The sequence below is a fragment of the Helicoverpa armigera genome, chromosome 15 (genome assembly GCF_030705265.1).
Source record: "Helicoverpa armigera isolate CAAS_96S chromosome 15, ASM3070526v1, whole genome shotgun sequence".
NCBI classification, from domain to species: Eukaryota; Metazoa; Arthropoda; class Insecta; order Lepidoptera; family Noctuidae; genus Helicoverpa; species Helicoverpa armigera.
The window spans coordinates 1,045,145-1,062,119 of NC_087134.1; the positions used below are offsets into that span (position 1 = coordinate 1,045,145).

General features: G+C 34.3%; 1 protein-coding gene across 1 annotated transcript; it reads left to right on the forward strand.

Moving 5' to 3' along the window:
* Positions 1–307: 307 nt before the first annotated feature.
* Positions 308–12,180, forward strand: LOC110381295 (WD repeat-containing protein CG11141). Its single transcript, XM_064038325.1, has 9 exons — positions 308–713; positions 1,690–1,853; positions 3,018–3,141; positions 4,381–4,808; positions 5,153–5,288; positions 5,652–5,848; positions 6,249–6,352; positions 10,400–10,910; positions 11,162–12,180. The coding sequence occupies exons 1-9, from the start codon at positions 489–491 to the stop codon at positions 11,538–11,540; spliced, it is 2,268 nt and encodes a 755-aa protein (XP_063894395.1). The 5' UTR covers positions 308–488; the 3' UTR covers positions 11,541–12,180.
* Positions 12,181–16,975: the final 4,795 nt, after the last annotated feature.

The window sequence follows — 16,975 nt, forward strand, 5'->3', positions numbered from 1 at the left end:
AATACAAAAAAAACAGTCTTCACTTCGAATCTTCCTGCTTTTATACTGCTAATTCCCGCTAATTATTAAAGCCTTTATTAGTATCTTAAGGTCACAAACTGCGTAAGTTAAAACTTCAATACCAATCTGTTTTTAATAATCTTAGCAAATTCGGATTTGTCTCACATAGCTTAATACCGTTTTATCAATAGGGACTATTATTGATAATATAATTAAAATTAATGTTGAGGTTTTTTTTTGATAAAATAGTTTCTTCTTTTAAATACGTTTACAGTTTATATTTTCTATAGGTTGGTACAACATTCCTCGGTATTGGTGTCGGATTGTTGGTTTCCTTTCCATATGTCAAAATAAGTCAAACACGGACACTTTCGCTTTCGCTATAATTTTTCGTAATAAAGTATTTATTCCTTTAAAGTCATGCTTAAGACCTTTACCAGTTGCATTAAATAAGAAACTTCATAAAGCGTGTAGTTTAAATCAATAAAATGGAAGTGACGGGTGGTGCTGAAGAGGGTTTCGTAAGGGAATGGGCCCCTTGTTCGCATATTTTAAATTTAATTCCTCCGAGAATACAGACTGGTATATTTTCCAACGAGCTGTGTTTAACATGTGTGGACGCGGTGAGCGAGTACATAGCGCTGGGCACGAACGTGGGGCTGGTGTACTGGTACGACCGGAAGAAAGGGAACATACAGAGACTGCGGTGCGAGGTGAGAGAGAGTTGGGCCAATGTGTCAGGGTCGGGGTTTCCCCACATAACTCATTAATCATGCCCTTGCAGGTAGCAAGTCAGTTTCAGCCACAGATCTTAGGATACAAGTAATTTAGTGCAATAATTATGTTATTACTGTGCAGGCTAGCTTATATCTATTCTAGTCTCTATTTATTCAACTAATTTACAATCAATATATGGACTGTACTTCAAGCACAATAATTTGATGAGATATTTTGATCTTCCTGACTGAAAACTGGCTAGGACTTAATATTTATCAAATAGATTAATTATTTGCCTAATGGAATTGAAGAAAATACATTATTATTACTAAAATGTACAAAAAAAAACAATTGTAGCCTTATGGTACATTATCTGGTCTTAGTATTTTTCCTTTACTAAATAAGCAAGTAAATACTGTACAAACATATTATCTTTAATTACCAAACTCATTTCTTTCACTACAAACTTAGACTATTAACACAACATGTAAGATAATGTAAAACAAACCTACTGATAAGATTACTGTGATTTCTTTGTAAATGCACTGCAATAGTAAACTGTTGTTTGAACTACCTTTTGAATAAAAACAAAAGCAATAAAAATAAAATATTACATGTATTGAATATACAAGAGTTAAAATGTTTATAGTTTCTAATACAATTGGTAAACAAATACATAATGTAGGGTAGGACAAATATTAAATACAGGATTACTATTTATTCTGAGACTTTTGATGATACAACAGATAATTTATTGAATTTAAAATATTATTAAACAAGAGAATGTTTGGTCAGATGTGGGCCAAATACTGGTGTCATATGGAAAATTCTTGAAAGTACTGGATAGTCCATATCTTCAGGCAGCTTAGAGGGGTGTTATCTGGGTACATGCAGTAATTCCCAGAGCAAGTGGGTGAAACCCCTGGTGGAAGAAAAATCCTATGATTTCTATATCCTTCTATTCAATTTCAGGCGTCAACATCTCCAATAACATATGTGAAGATAGTAAGCACAGTTGACTACATGGTCGGAGCCGGCAATGCAGCTGGTCAGGTCACCGTGTTCCAGATACCTAAGGAACACCCTGAGAATGTTCCGGAATCATTCAAGCCTAAAGTGGAACCTAAGGTTGAAAGGTAAGAATAAGTCTCGCTTGCAAATGTCAGTATAACTAGTTTGTAAATAGAATGTACCTGAGTGTATGAATAATAAGAAGTTTATTTGTGTTTATGTTATTATTAATAAGAATTGATAAGTTTCCAAACAATGTGAAGCTCAGTAAATAAAAGAACTATACTGTGAAGGTGAGAATCCTCTGGATGTTTATACGCAGACATGTTAGTGGTGGACTCGCACTAATGCAAACATTATTGTTCAACAAAAAAATTGGTGGGTAATAAAAATAATGAGCTGTATTGTTCCCACAGTTACAAAAAGAGGATATGATTTGCTAATGAGATTTTTTCAAAAAAATATCACAATCAACTTATTTTGTAATATTGCTTATAATAGAATCATCCTTATTGCATTCAATAGTTATAGTTTAAATAAACTTTGTATTAGGTTATGTAAATTAATTATATGATGTAACCATGAACCTTTAATTGAATATAACGTTCTTGTTTATAAATATTTCTATTACATAGTTGAGTACTGATGTACTGAACCTTAACTTAATATTATAAGATTGAAGAGTTTGTTAGCTTGCTTAAACACTCTAATCTTTGGCATTCCTGATTTGATAGCCAAGTATTGAGGAGGTTATTTTTCACCTGGGTACCACAAGCTAGTTATTTGCTATATGGAATAATAAATTTTATGAAGAAACCAAGTTCTTGCATGATGCAAAGAACCCAGTAAACAAATGTAGCCTTGTTGATATTATATTCCACTTCATAATCACGGCCTTCTTTATCTGTCCACTGAAACCACAAACTTAACACTGCTAAACATTGTAATCAATACTGTAATGAGTAGGTGTTTACAAATAACTACCTACTGGACCCAAACAGATGTACAATAGAATCTTGTTTATTTAAAGCCTGATATTTCATAATTTGACAATCATGAAACATAAAGAAATTATAAAGGAGCATTATTTAAATTTTCAGGGTATCACTCTTCTTCATACCAATCACCAAATTGCATCCCAATCGGTTCAACCGTTTTAGCATTTCATTTAACTAAATACCTAGCCAATTTATCGCAGAAGATTATAGGCTACTTTCTATCCGTGTTGGGGATGAAGTTTCCTCAAGAAGCGGGTGAAAGCACTGACTATAATGTCTGTCTGTTTTCAGGTACACAATAGGAGATCTGCACAAGAGTAAAATCACAGCGATCGAGTGGTCGAAGAACGGCATGCGACTATTCTCCGGCGATAAGAACGGCGTCATCATTATGACTGAAATCGACTTTTATATGGTGAGTGACCATGTTTATTGTATTTTTATTTGTATTCACATTATATTAATACACAATTTTTTTGTAGATAAAACTTAAATCTATTTTAGTGATACTTCAGAAACCACAACTTGGGCAACTAGAATCAAACTTAGTTATATTTTTGACGTTCATAAGTGCTTATAAAGGCCTAAATGAAATAAATTATTTGACTTTGACTTCACTTATGCACTATGCATAAGTCGCTGTTTATATAAAATTCCCCCCTCATTCATAGTTTTATCACAATCACAAAGTATGATAAAATGCCCGTCTTTTGGTATGTCTGTTGGCGATTAAGAACTGCTGAAAGGATTTTAATATAGCTAGACTGTCTAGCCCACAGGTAGACTAACTCATGAGGAAGGTTTTAATGTGTAAATTAGTGTATTATTATGTTTAGTATGGTAAAATGTAATTATGTAACCGCGGGAACATGGGAGTCCCGTCTATCGTCTGTATCACTCTAACGCACATACCTACAGTTATATCAGGACATCAGTATTAGTATTGGCAAACATTATGGGACCTCCCCGTTTTTATCGAGTCAAGATATTTTCCTACTTTTTATCTTGTTTGTACAAAATGATACATAACAGCTTGTCTGTATGTCCGAAAAGACGGAACATATGACTATAATTTCGTTTTGAAATTTCCTTAAACGGCCAGGGAAGATTCTGAGTAATATGAACATAAAATATATTTTTATCGGTCGGTAACTGTTCGATAATTATATTAAACGGAAACAAGATAAAGATTGTGGCCGTTGAACGAACAAGGCTGATCTGTTTGAGGTCTCATTTATAGGTCATTGCTGCATGTTTATATGTACGTATTTTGCATTTTATTGTCTTCAAATTAATCAGGTTCACTGCAATACACGCAAGATAAACAAAAGAAAAATAATGTTCCCATATCTGAACTTTTTTTTTGGAGTGAGTGCGTGGGTAGTAGTTGTTTTATCTGAGTTTAATGGCACGGTAATATCTAACACTACATCCCGTGTTCACCTTAAAAAGGCCTTATGATTATTAGGATTATTGTTTATAGACTAACTCAATGAAACGAAACATCAGACAAAACAAAAATTGGAAGGTGCGGAGAATGCCCGAAAAATTTAACTTTTAGCGCCTCTAAAGAAGCAAATTCCTTTTCATGAGAGTACGAGTCACCTCCCGTTTTTCCAGTACATGATTTCATTTTAATGCCGTTCTATTGCAGCATCTTTGCAAATCAATGGAGATTGTGAACGAGGAGCACGAGATAGTTCAGATGAGCTACTACCAGAACACGTTGCTGGTGTCCAGCGTGTACCGCAGCATCGTGTGCCAGCGACGAGACGCGCGCTGGCACGTCAACCAGCTCGGCAAGAAGGAGCGCAAGAGGTCAGTCACACACTCACTATGTAGTCACGTACAGAACACGTTGCTGGTGTCCAGCGTGTACCGCAGCATCGTGTGCCAGCGACGAGACGCGCGCTGGCACGTCAACCAGCTCGGCAAGAAGGAGCGCAAGAGGTCAGTCACACACTCACTATGTAGTCACGTACAGAACACGTTGCTGGTGTCCAGCGTGTACCGCAGCATCGTGTGCCAGCGACGAGACGCGCGCTGGCACGTCAACCAGCTCGGCAAGAAGGAGCGCAAGAGGTCAGTCACACACTCACTATGTAGTCACGTACAGAACACGTTGCAGCGGTTATAAAGAGAGGAAAAGGTCACACAGTCATTATGCAGTCACGTTTGCTGATCGACTTGCGCGATCTTCTGTGAAGGCAAAAAGTTTGGGAGAACTTTGGAAGTTTGGGAAAGAATCGACGAATAAATAAGTTTATATCCCTTACCTAACTACCAATGTTATGCGGGCTGTAAATAATTAAATGATTGTTTTACTCCCTTGTTATAACCAAATCTTTTAATTATTTGAACAAACAAGTATACAATATCCGTTATAAATTCATTACCAATAACAAAATATGTTATTTTTTCCTCAGCCTGTGTGCTCTGGGCGCGGTGTTCCAGCACTCGTACGCTCGCGGCGGGCCCGCCAGCGCCTACTGCGCCCGCGCCGGCCTGCGCCTGTGGCGGGCCGACGCTCAGGGGAATGTGCTGCAGACCTTACTGTTCAAGGTAATGTTACTGTATGTGTTCCAGCACTCAGCTTGTATGCTCTGGGCGCGGTGTTCTAGCACTGCCCGGAGCCTGGAAGTTGATGATTGATACAGCATAGCACGTTAATGTCAGTCCTGCGCCTGATCTCTCACCGCGAGTATCGGATTGCCGTCCCGTCGGGCGCAGAGAGTGAAGGAATAGTGAGTGCACCTATGTCTGCGCACATGCTGATCTTGCACTACTACCTACTATGTCCAGCGGAGCGGGCTGATCCCTTTATATAAGAACAACCACTGTAGCCGAAATCGGCCGTGGACGCCATTATTACGTGTGAGCGAGAAACAAGATGGTTTTTTCATACACTTACTCATCTGTTCGCAGGAGGCGATATCAAACCCATTAACAATAGCGGAGCTCCTAAACCCTCGTTCACACAAGCCGAGTACCCCGATAGAACATAACCTGGGTCCCCTGCATGTGTTCCGGGAACATTTCCTCGTGTCACACAACGACCACGTACTCTATATCCTCGACCCGAGGTCACTTACTGCCGTCGCCGTCGTCGATGACCTTAGAAGGTAATAATAATACTTTAGCTTAAAAATATGGGTGGTTTAAAAGGGATATTTGAATAAAAACTTCAGTGGGGAAAAAAATATATGACGATAAACCTGTAATATACCATATTCGCGATGGAATAGAAAATGGTTGCTTTAGGATGAAATAAAGCTCGTTAAGACCTTTCATATAACATAGGGTTAATGTTGTAGTCCTAGTTGAGGTACCTTTGTGTTGTCGAGAACTACTAAAAAGAATTCATAACCTTCAACTAACAAAGTTATTACGTAGTCAAAATCCGAATCCTATAGTTGGAATTAAATCAGTTGTAATTGCAAATCCCAGAAAATCTCTGCCATCTTGTCCTATTATTATTATACCATAAAATAAATAACTTATCATCAACCTATTTGTCGGCAGAATTCTGTCAGTATCAGTGAACAAGGACGAGATATTCGTCCTGGAAGGTCCGCGGTCGCTCGTCCGCCTCGCGCACGCGCCCGAGCCCGCCGCCATGCTGCCAGGTCTGTTGCACAAACATCTATAGCTCGACTATGTTGTACTACATCGTTGCGATAATATGTACTGAAGACAGCATGTCAATCTGTCGTTCAATAGATTTTCAACCTTATCACAATACAAGTGGAAGGTTAATGTTCGATTGGTAAAATTTCGCAGATTCCGGTAGGTTGACCTGCTGTGTGGAGAATTCGATTGTCAACGAAAAGTATCGATATAGATGTTTGAAATAAAATAAACTATTTGAAACAAACTTTAAAGTTTGAATAATGTTCAGGTTTCTTGAATAAAAACGATGTTAAAAATCTATTGTATGAAAGACGATAAAATTTTGAGACAGAATATCGATATCGAATTCGCTATACAAAAGTACATATTTTTGCAACTGAATGCACTTTGAAGGAACCATGCAAGAAATTACAAAAATACATGAAACTCAAGCATGTCGGAATTATTATGTTCTTTATAATGCATGGTTTCTTCAGCATAAATGCTCGATGTGAATGAATTGTTGTACTGAGTTGAGCACGTTTTATATATATCACATTGAATGCAAGGTAATTGTTGTTCGTTTTTATCGACTTTTAATTTGATTCCACTGTATTCTAGAACTATGGCCGACTTTTCAAAGAGAAAACATTTCAGGATTTTGATCATCAAATTGACATGACTCTAAGTTGAAAAATATCAAAGTTTTATCGATGAAATGCAAGGTACTCTAGCATTGTTTTAAATATATACTTGTCGTTTTGATTAACGATATCCTGAATTGGAATATTTTAAAATTTTTAGAATAAAGTCAAATTCGAACATCGTTTTAGGATACCATCATCGTAGTCATTATTTTATTTACAGTAGATGTTAAGTTCGATGACTTATTGCTTGAATATTCAAACGAGAATTTGAGTGTTATTTGAGTTTCCAGGCATATCATTATTTTATAAGAATAAGAAATTTAGCATTTTAGCTGTGTAAAACTCGATTTATATGTATGTATGCATAAACTTCTGAAGAATGCATATTTATCAGAACCGAAAGCGCCAATTGTATAAATTCTGACAAATATGTATAGCATTTGATTTTTTAACAGACTTGCTCACACAAATCTATTGTTCAAATACTAATTGTATTATTGACATGTATCAGTATTTTGCTAAGAATAAGTAAAATGTTTATTGATCTGCCGATAAGACGTATTTAAGAAAAAGTCAAAATAATATTTTCTGTACAATGTGTGGCAGTAATAAAATCTCTAAATAAAATTGGTTAAATATAAAAGATGAAACTTGAGCCTTATGGTGGAGCAACTTAGACCATAGCGAGCTTTGCTTTTATGGTTTTTTTTTTGTACTCGAAACTGTTATAAATATTAAGATGCTGTAAAAAAGTATAATTGACGCCACGTCAAGCAGGTTGTATTTAAAAGGTTGTTATTCTGATCCTACAAGTATTATGAACATTTTCCGTCCTAATAAATCAAAATATACAGAATATTATTAACAGCACAATAACTATTTTAAGATAGTAGATTACACTTCATAAGATAAATGAATAAAATTTGAATATATCGTCAATTACAAATGTGCCTTAATAATCTATTTTTTTCTGAATATGTAATTATAGTACTTAAATAACATGAATAGTGCCATCATATTGAAATTTTAGGATAATCGTATAAAATTACATTTAATAAATGAAAAATGTAATTATTAGACATTTGAAAAGTATAAAAATCAATGCAGAAATTGAAAGCATGACTTTGTACCTTAGGCACTAGTTATAAAATACATTTTCGTTAATATCTTAGTTTTGACACTATTTTATATTGCATTTTCCAAGTACTTAAACTTTCAATGGTTGTTGGTTAATTATAATGTGAGACATATATTTGTCTTTGAGTGTCCAACATTCAAAAATATATGAAACGTGAGATAATAAATGATTTAGTATATAAGCTTAACTATGTATTAGTGTGTAAGACAGTAATATAAAACTAATCAAAAGTGCCTTAATCATACCAAAATAAGCGACCAATGTATTTCATACATCTTTACATGTATAGATTTATAATAGTTTAGTGTATACTTGTTAATTTGCTAGAAATATTAGATAATGTAGGTTATTAATTCAGGGATTGGAAATAGTAGACTTAGAAAGTACCAAATAACATAATTTAAGAGTAGATAAAATTGTGCTAATCAACCATTTAAAATATTCTAAAAAAGTTCTATTAATGGATATCAACCTGCCTCAATCTGCAAATTTCTTCAGTAGATTTTCATCACAACAGTGGAAAGATTAATGTTCGATTAGTAACATTTGACAGATTCGGGTAGGTTGACTTGCTAGCGTCTGTACTAAAATGTTATTCAATATTATTTATTTGTTATTGGATTATCTGTCGACCTAATACTATTTTAGAATTATTTAAAACGCCAAAATAAGTGCTAGGATTCTTTTGGAATCTTTGATAGTGACAATAATAAATTGACGAATAAGATGATCATAAAAAAAATAACAATTTATGTAGGAAATAAGTTTATTGTCAATTGGTAATTGCTACTTATATCATACTAATAATAATCATACAACACGCAAATTATTGGTATGGTGTTATGATCTTAATTTTTAGTCTTAAAAAAATCTTAATATTGAAAAAGTATTTATTTTAATGTAAACTTTTACTTATGTTTAGTTAAGTAGTCATTGCGTACTTAAACTGACAATATAATGTACTTATACATTCCTATTGCACTCGTTGTGATGTCATTAATGGCGTCGTGACACCCTGTGTAATGTAAGGTTGTGCACACATGAGCGTAAATGATAATGCTGGCATGTGTTCGCAGCCTATTGGTGCTCTTACTTTGCTTTTAGAATTTAATTTAAGTAGGTATAGAAATAAATACTAATAAAAAGCTTTATAAATTCGACCTTTAATACACCTTTTAAGTATCAAAACTTTTGATCCAAATACCTATATTTATTTCTGTATCCTTCTTTTGCGATTATTGTAGACTAGAGCTGTCGATATACAGGGTGTATCTTTTGAGCTTGTTTAATTATATGTATTTACAGGGTAGACAGTAGTAGTAGAAATATTGACATCCTGTACTTAGTTACCCGCTGTAGCGAAATGTTTGACAACGATTTTTAATTTGTAATCTCTTTTTTATTTTTGTTACACTTCCTTGCAAAGAAAAATACTACAAATACAAAAATACATTGTAGAAACTGGCAACTTTTAGCACAAAATGAGTCCCTTATTATGAAGATTTCAGCATAACCATATTCCCAATCTTTCTTTTTTTTTGTAATGCAATGCATGTTTTGGTATTTATTTTTGCAAGCAAGTGTATGCGTTGTCGTGATGTCAGCATGGCCATTGACTTATATATAAATATACACATGCACAACTATATACGCATTTTTATTTTGTATCCGAACACCTTCGCTTTGTATTTGTATATTTATGTATTCGAGCAATGGCTCTATTCGCTTGTATCGCTCGAACTAACACCGCTCGTTGTATTTGTGCTTTTTACTATTTAATTTGCGCAGCAAAATTAAATTTGTTCGATTATTAAGCTTGAAATCTAGACAGAAGATATGACATGCAGTAGTTGTGAAATTAAATAATATGTGGCAATGAAATATTAAAGAAAAGGTATTGACTAAAAATACAAGTCAAGATGTGCTGAAGAATTTTGGATTTACTTGCTTCAGTAATCCAGTAGTCCAGAAATGAACGTCTGCAGGCTACACAATACGATTATGGTTACACATAAATGTGGGTTCGATTCCTACTAAAAACCGGGCGAAATCATCATTTTTTATTAACAACATGCGTTTTATTATGCTCAAGAGATTTAGAAGACAGCCAAGTATTGAAAAGCTGCTCATTACTAAGTTTTATTTATTTATCATATTTATTAAAAGCACTATATTTCTTAAAGCTTAGCATGTCACTTGCATTCTTAGCTATAATTCGAAGTTATAGCCACATGCATAAACTTTCAATTTTGAAACCAAACAACCGTTTCTTCCAACAGAGGAGCCGATAAACATGATGACGAAATCCCTAACGACGTCTATCCAGCAAGCCGTGAACACTGTCCGAGACTTGACACACCTCGACCAGACCGTGCCCTACATATCCAGTGTGCTCGAACAACCCATCTCCATGTTCACGAAGAACGAGCTCATTGATACGGGAGCCGTCGCCAGCGCTGAGGAGTGCTTCGAACTTCCCCCCATCAAACACCTCCCACTCGATCTCTCGGAGAACGTTCTCGAATCTATCGTCAACGAGTTCCGAGACGTCTCCAGCGACGCCGAAGAGATTAGACGAGTCAAAACAGAAGAATTGCAAAGAAAGTTGAAGTTGTATAACAGTATAATGGAGAAGAAGTATGATGGGGAGTTGATACATAGTAGTAGGCGGAGTCGGCGGCGTGAGGGCGGGTCCGGGGGGAGTACACCGCGGCTGGCCACGCCTGTCAGGAAGCCGCCTGATACTGTCAGCTATACCAGCCCCTGTGTTATGAATATTAGTGTTTACGGGTGAGTTATTACTTACTTATATTAATCCTAAAGTAAGGGACCCTTGCCACATGCAATAAAATCTAATTTATGATCTCCCTTATATTATTGCAATCATCTTTGTTATCTATTCTTACAATTTTTTATTGGCATTAATATAAATATTGCTCTGTGAAAGAAACAAATGAATTCATGTTGTTAAATTTTTTTGAGCACCGATATAATTTTTTTTTTGCGACGTACTTCCTCTTACCCCATCGTTTTAATTCCAGAAACATACCTCAACAGAACGACGAACTCCTGGAGAAGCAGATAGAAGAAAAAGAGAAGATCCTCGCCAAGATGTTAAACCTGGAGTCGCTCTCCATCGACAGCCCGAAGCCCGAGGCGCAGTCCCCGCCGGCCCCCGCGCCCGTATTCCGACAAATCGACATACAACCCGCGGAGGTACCCAAACCTGTGCACAAAGTCACTAAAACCCCCATTAAAGACCCCAATCCCATAGATCTAGTCCCCAAAGTAGTCCAATTACCCAACACCTGGAATTTGGAAAGTATAGAACTGAAATTGGACTCGAAACACAACGGTTTCAAAGACCGGTCGTTGCTATCTCCCGATGAAAACTTGGACAGCGAGTGGGAAATAATCTGATACAAAATGATGTCCAAGTCTGGTTTGTTTTACACCTTATGAAGATACCAGATTTTTGTTGTACAATCCTGCTTTTATATTTAGTAAAATTGCAATAGATTTGGGTAATCTCTAACCGATATTATTTGTTCCTATATAAATGGATTGTACAGCTGTAAAAGAATCTTTAGTGTCTTATGATTAGTATTTCTAATTAATATTTACAAGATACTCTGCCGTTATGATAAAACGTTTCACAAAGACAAACCTTCAAGTGTCCTGTCATGTTGTCGTCGACCACAACAAGCCTTGAACTTTTATAGGAAGGCTGATATTTAAAGGGGTAGTTAAAAAATACTCGTATCCAGTTTTCACTACTCATAACGGCGGGAAAATCGATAAACATAAGTATTTAAGCAATGTTTTCTATACTCACATAATTAACACAATTTGTAGCTTTTGTGATTTTTCACCTAAATTAATTAAATTTAATTCGCAATTGGTGCAAATGCATCAGTGTGTAATATTGATATTAAAAAAATATACACCTTTAATATATCGTGGATCAAACTTATGAGTAAGTGATAGTTTAAATATGTATTAATGCAAATTATAGGATATTTGTCGCCATTCATATCACAACAAAATCTAAAAGCAACTAAAGTGGAATGGCAATAAGTTCCTAATTCTCAAATGCTTATGACGACAATATGTTTGGAGACCAGGCTACTCTTATATCGATACTGGTACAACACTAGTTTACGATAATTTATGAGATCCATAGTTCTGTAAAGCTTGCCATATCAACAGCTAGAAGAAAAGTAATTTATTAAATAACACAAGAACTAGAGTTTTCGCCAAACTTGATGGCGGTTCGCAACTAATTTCCCCCTCACGTAAAATGATACCTAAAACAGAAAACATGCGCAGTATGACGTTGTTCCGATCCGCCAAAGACTTTGGCGAAATGCTTAACCAATATAGGAATTGTATACAAACTTCCGATAACAATATCAAATCAATAATAGGTTTAGTTGTATTTAATCTGATAGTCATAGTTTTTAATAGACAAGGACAAACATAGAATTAGTTTGGTTTAGACTTTGCATTTAACTAAGAGGCTTAGGTAGGAACAATTAAGTTATTTTATTAAGCGTCCTGTTTAAAATCTTTTACTAAATCTCTGAATAAACTACAATCTATTTGTTTGTAACGACTGCTGAAATTGAATTAGTTGTAAAGACAGGTTGAATCCATAGAAACATATGAATAGGTTTTTATCCATAGTTGTTTAAAAAAAATCAACATAATGCTGGCTATACTAATTTACTATTACAATTTTGAGCGATGACATAAACGCTTATTGATACCTGAGAGCAATGCCAGTTTTCATGTAAAAGTTCTGTCAATACCTATTTATTTAGTTTAGTGTAAGGGGTAATATGATGGTCTTGATTAATATAAGTAGCATATTGGAAGTGTCCTGATAACGCATTTATTTGTACAAGAGAGGAGAACCTAGTGTTATTAATACCCAACATTTTATGTTAGAAAAGCATTAGCAGAATTTCTGTACCGATTCACAACAATATGAGAAAGAAATCGTGATTTGAGGAGTTTTGCGGGAAGTCAAGCAGAATGAAAAATATTTGAGTGCATTTATTTTTCTTTCTGTAATTGCATCAACGGTGATACCTAATCAATACATTCCTGGAATCAGTGTCAGCTCTCTTACTTAGTTAATTAGCCTCATTCTTTACATATTAAGTTTGTTATTATTTGGTATCAACAAAGGTTATTTATTTTTGAGTGATTTAGCAACAAAAACTGTGAAGGGATTTCGGATGGTTATGGGATAGGGATAAAATGTATTATATTTTGTAAAGGAAAATGGAGTAAAAACTTTTATTGGCAGACTAAAAGAAAAAAAAAACAGTATTGGTTTAAAAATTAAGTATTAATGTCGAATTATTAAAAATTATATCTAAATTGTTTTAAGTCATCCAATCCCATTGTGCTTGAATTTTATTTAAAGTAATGAAATGTCTAAAAGTGCCTGTGAATATACCTTGATCTCTACGCACACGTCACATTTTGTATTATATCATGTTTGTACACATCTCGACGGCTCCTAAGTATACTGAGTCAACTAACAAATTTTGCGAATTGCTTTTTTGTTGTGTATTTACAATATTCTTATTGTATTTGTTAGTTGACTCAGTATACTTAGGAGCCGTCGATCTATGCACCTCTGTGCAGTTAACATGTAATTATAAGCTACAACTTTTGGTGTTAATGCAATAAATTATATTATTTGGTTATTTAAAAAACGTAATTTAAATGTTAAAATATTTCACAGTTCAAAAGTTTTACTAACTTGTTATCAAGTTGTAAAAATATATCAATTATGTATATGTACGTTCTCTTTAATCATAATGGATATAGTTCCTTGCATCACAACATTAATTCATAAGATTTTTACACGAATGCAATGTGTCAATAAGGGTCAATTCCCACTGAAAGAGCAGCGGCCGCCAGCGGCCGTAAGAGCGCGGCCCGCCGCGCTCGCGCTCAATCCCTTGCATTTACGGCCGCAGCTCTTTCAGTGGGAATTGACCCTAATGACACAGTGCAATGAATGAAATACGTACTTATTTTCTTATTTTTAAGTGTAAAAGCAATTTTATTTACCTCCAAAATTGATATTTATTTTAAGCTTTATTTTTTTGTTGAAATTTTGTGTTAAGAAATCTCATTTATATGGAACAGCAACATGGCTGCTAATAATAGGCTAGAAATGTATAAATTGTGATATAATGTATTTTGCTTTTGGCTGAAAATAAAGTATTTGATAAATTTATACATTGTTTTATTTAAAAATATGTATATTACTTACTATATAAATGCTTCGATACAGAAAAAGCTAAAGTGCATTAAACTTGGAGACAGTTACAAGCAGAGAACTTCAATCCCCTGCATACAGGCAGTAACGAAAGGACGTTAAATAAAACACAATCTTGCACATACAAACTTTATTTGCATAACACGATGCAATGTTACTTATCGACACTTCGCAGTACAATAAATAAACGCGAAAAAAAAAACAATTTGGTCCGTTACCGAATTCCGAACTAGCTGTTTATTTTACAAATAAAAAAATACTGTCTTTTTCACAGTCAACAATGATTTATACAATTTTTTAGAGCTCTTGAGACTTAACTATTTAATTATAGACAAAATATTGGCTCATCCTCAAGTTTGATTCACAAATCACCTGATAATCAACGTTTTATTGAACGTAATATTCAACTCCAAAAATATAATAATTAGGTAAAGTTGAAACCTTAAGAGAACATAGTCCAAATCAGTAGCAAAGTACTAGTGCTTTAACAAGAGCTCTATCAATCAACCAAAAACAAAATATATATGAAAAAATACAAAAAAAAAAATGGTAACAAATGTTCAAAGCGAAGCGGAAGAAAATATAATATTCTCATGATATTTATAATTGGCGAAACAGAACAACAAAAATTACAATACTTTTCACTTATAAAAATAAATAAACTCGTATAGGCTTCTTAATTTATTGATATTTAATCAAGAATTTTAAAATGCAATCATTTATCAAACTCTGTGAGTTTTACAAAAATCAATCTCATGGGCCAACTTGCACCACTGTTTAGTACTGAATATATTTAGCGGTAAATCCACTGTTTTGCAAAAAAACAAGCACTTATAAGAATCTTGGCTATAAGGATCCGATGTTTGTCACAATATACTTCAGTCATTAAAACGCAATTAAACAAAACCTTAAAACTTAGACACAAGCACCAGTTTTTTACCAAAACAAATTATTTTAGCAAGTGGTGCAAACCGCCCTTACAAACATATTCTAGACCATTTTATAAAGCGATAGTATTGGCAGTGTTTTTAGTAAAATCTAATCTAAATCACTAGTTATTTAACCGATTTATTTTTGTGGTTCAGTCTAATTTATTTTAATCAACTTTAAAGATGTTTTTACCATTGACGTTCCTCACCCTGAAAATTATAAGTCGTGCTAGTACTAAAATGTTAGTGTTCGTTTTTTATGAAGTAAGTGTAATGTTTAAGTACTTAACTACAGCTAGATACAAAATTGGTCAGTGCGTGTGTTGATATGGACGCGACCTACTAAACTAGATTAGACTATGGCAAGTCATCCACAATGTTCTGAGTAAAATTTTCTATCTAATTCTCTAACCACCCTGTTGGCCTATTCTCAAGTGACGCGGATAACATGTCCATATGATGGAAAATTATATCGCAGCTTTTAATTCAGATTTTACTATATTAAAATATCAAAATCTCAGCAAGATATTGTGTGAACTGGCAAAAACAATATATCATTAATTTCTTAACAGAGTGTGAGCTGTGATAGAATTATTTTCCTTTAAACATAGGAAGTCTTTCTTTTGACAAGTTTTAGTATCCGCATTGTTACCACGTCACCCAAAAATATCGAGATCTGAGCCTTCACCACAAAGTTGACAGGTATTATAACAACGTTTTGAGAAACAAATGTCTTTACTCTCTTTAGATAATATTTGCTCTACTCTATTTTTGTTCAAGCTTCTCAAAATGTGTCAATAACATCCATAAAACTTCGTACCACATCCTAACTTCCCTAAAAACCTAATCCTACGAAACTGTGGATGACGCCAACGAAATAAGCTATACAATTTTAAGCTAAACATTAATAAGATCAGCTGAATACTGGCTTTTGACTAAACACACAAACATTGGCGCCGCACATCAAACATTCGGTGGCAACGCGTTCCATAGAAATAGTTATAACCAACAGAAGCCTTCAAGCTTATAGAAACGTTTCAACAAGTTATTTAGCATTAAATATCACAACAACATTAGCAAATTAAGCCGTATACACATAAAAGCGAGACATTTGTTCCACGACGCTAACGGACCGAGTAGGACTTAAACTCTTGTTGGTTAAATAAATTAATATTAAATAAATAGCAGTATCACTAAATGAGACAAGAATACTGAGAAATGGTGTTTGTTTTTCTCAATGCTGAGGACGGAATTTGGCAGTTCACTTGTTTAATATTTTAAAAATAAATTACTTAATAGTAAGTTGTATCTAGATGTGCATTTGCAATAATCTCAGGATCAGTCAACACAGCCAATTTCATAATTTAGAGAGCTCTATCCCACTATTTTATCTTGTTACGTAAAAGAGAGCCAAACCATCAAACACTTTCGAATTTAACACTAGTAGCAAATTAAAATAAGTTTTAAATAAAATTAAATAGTCGACTTAAAACTACGAGTTTTTCGCATGAGTACATAACTCGGTCCGCTGTCGTAGAACAATGTCGTTATTATATCATAACCTCACGCTTGGCAACCATAACTCTTCTCCCGTAATACTGATCTCACGTAGTAAAGTTTCCTCA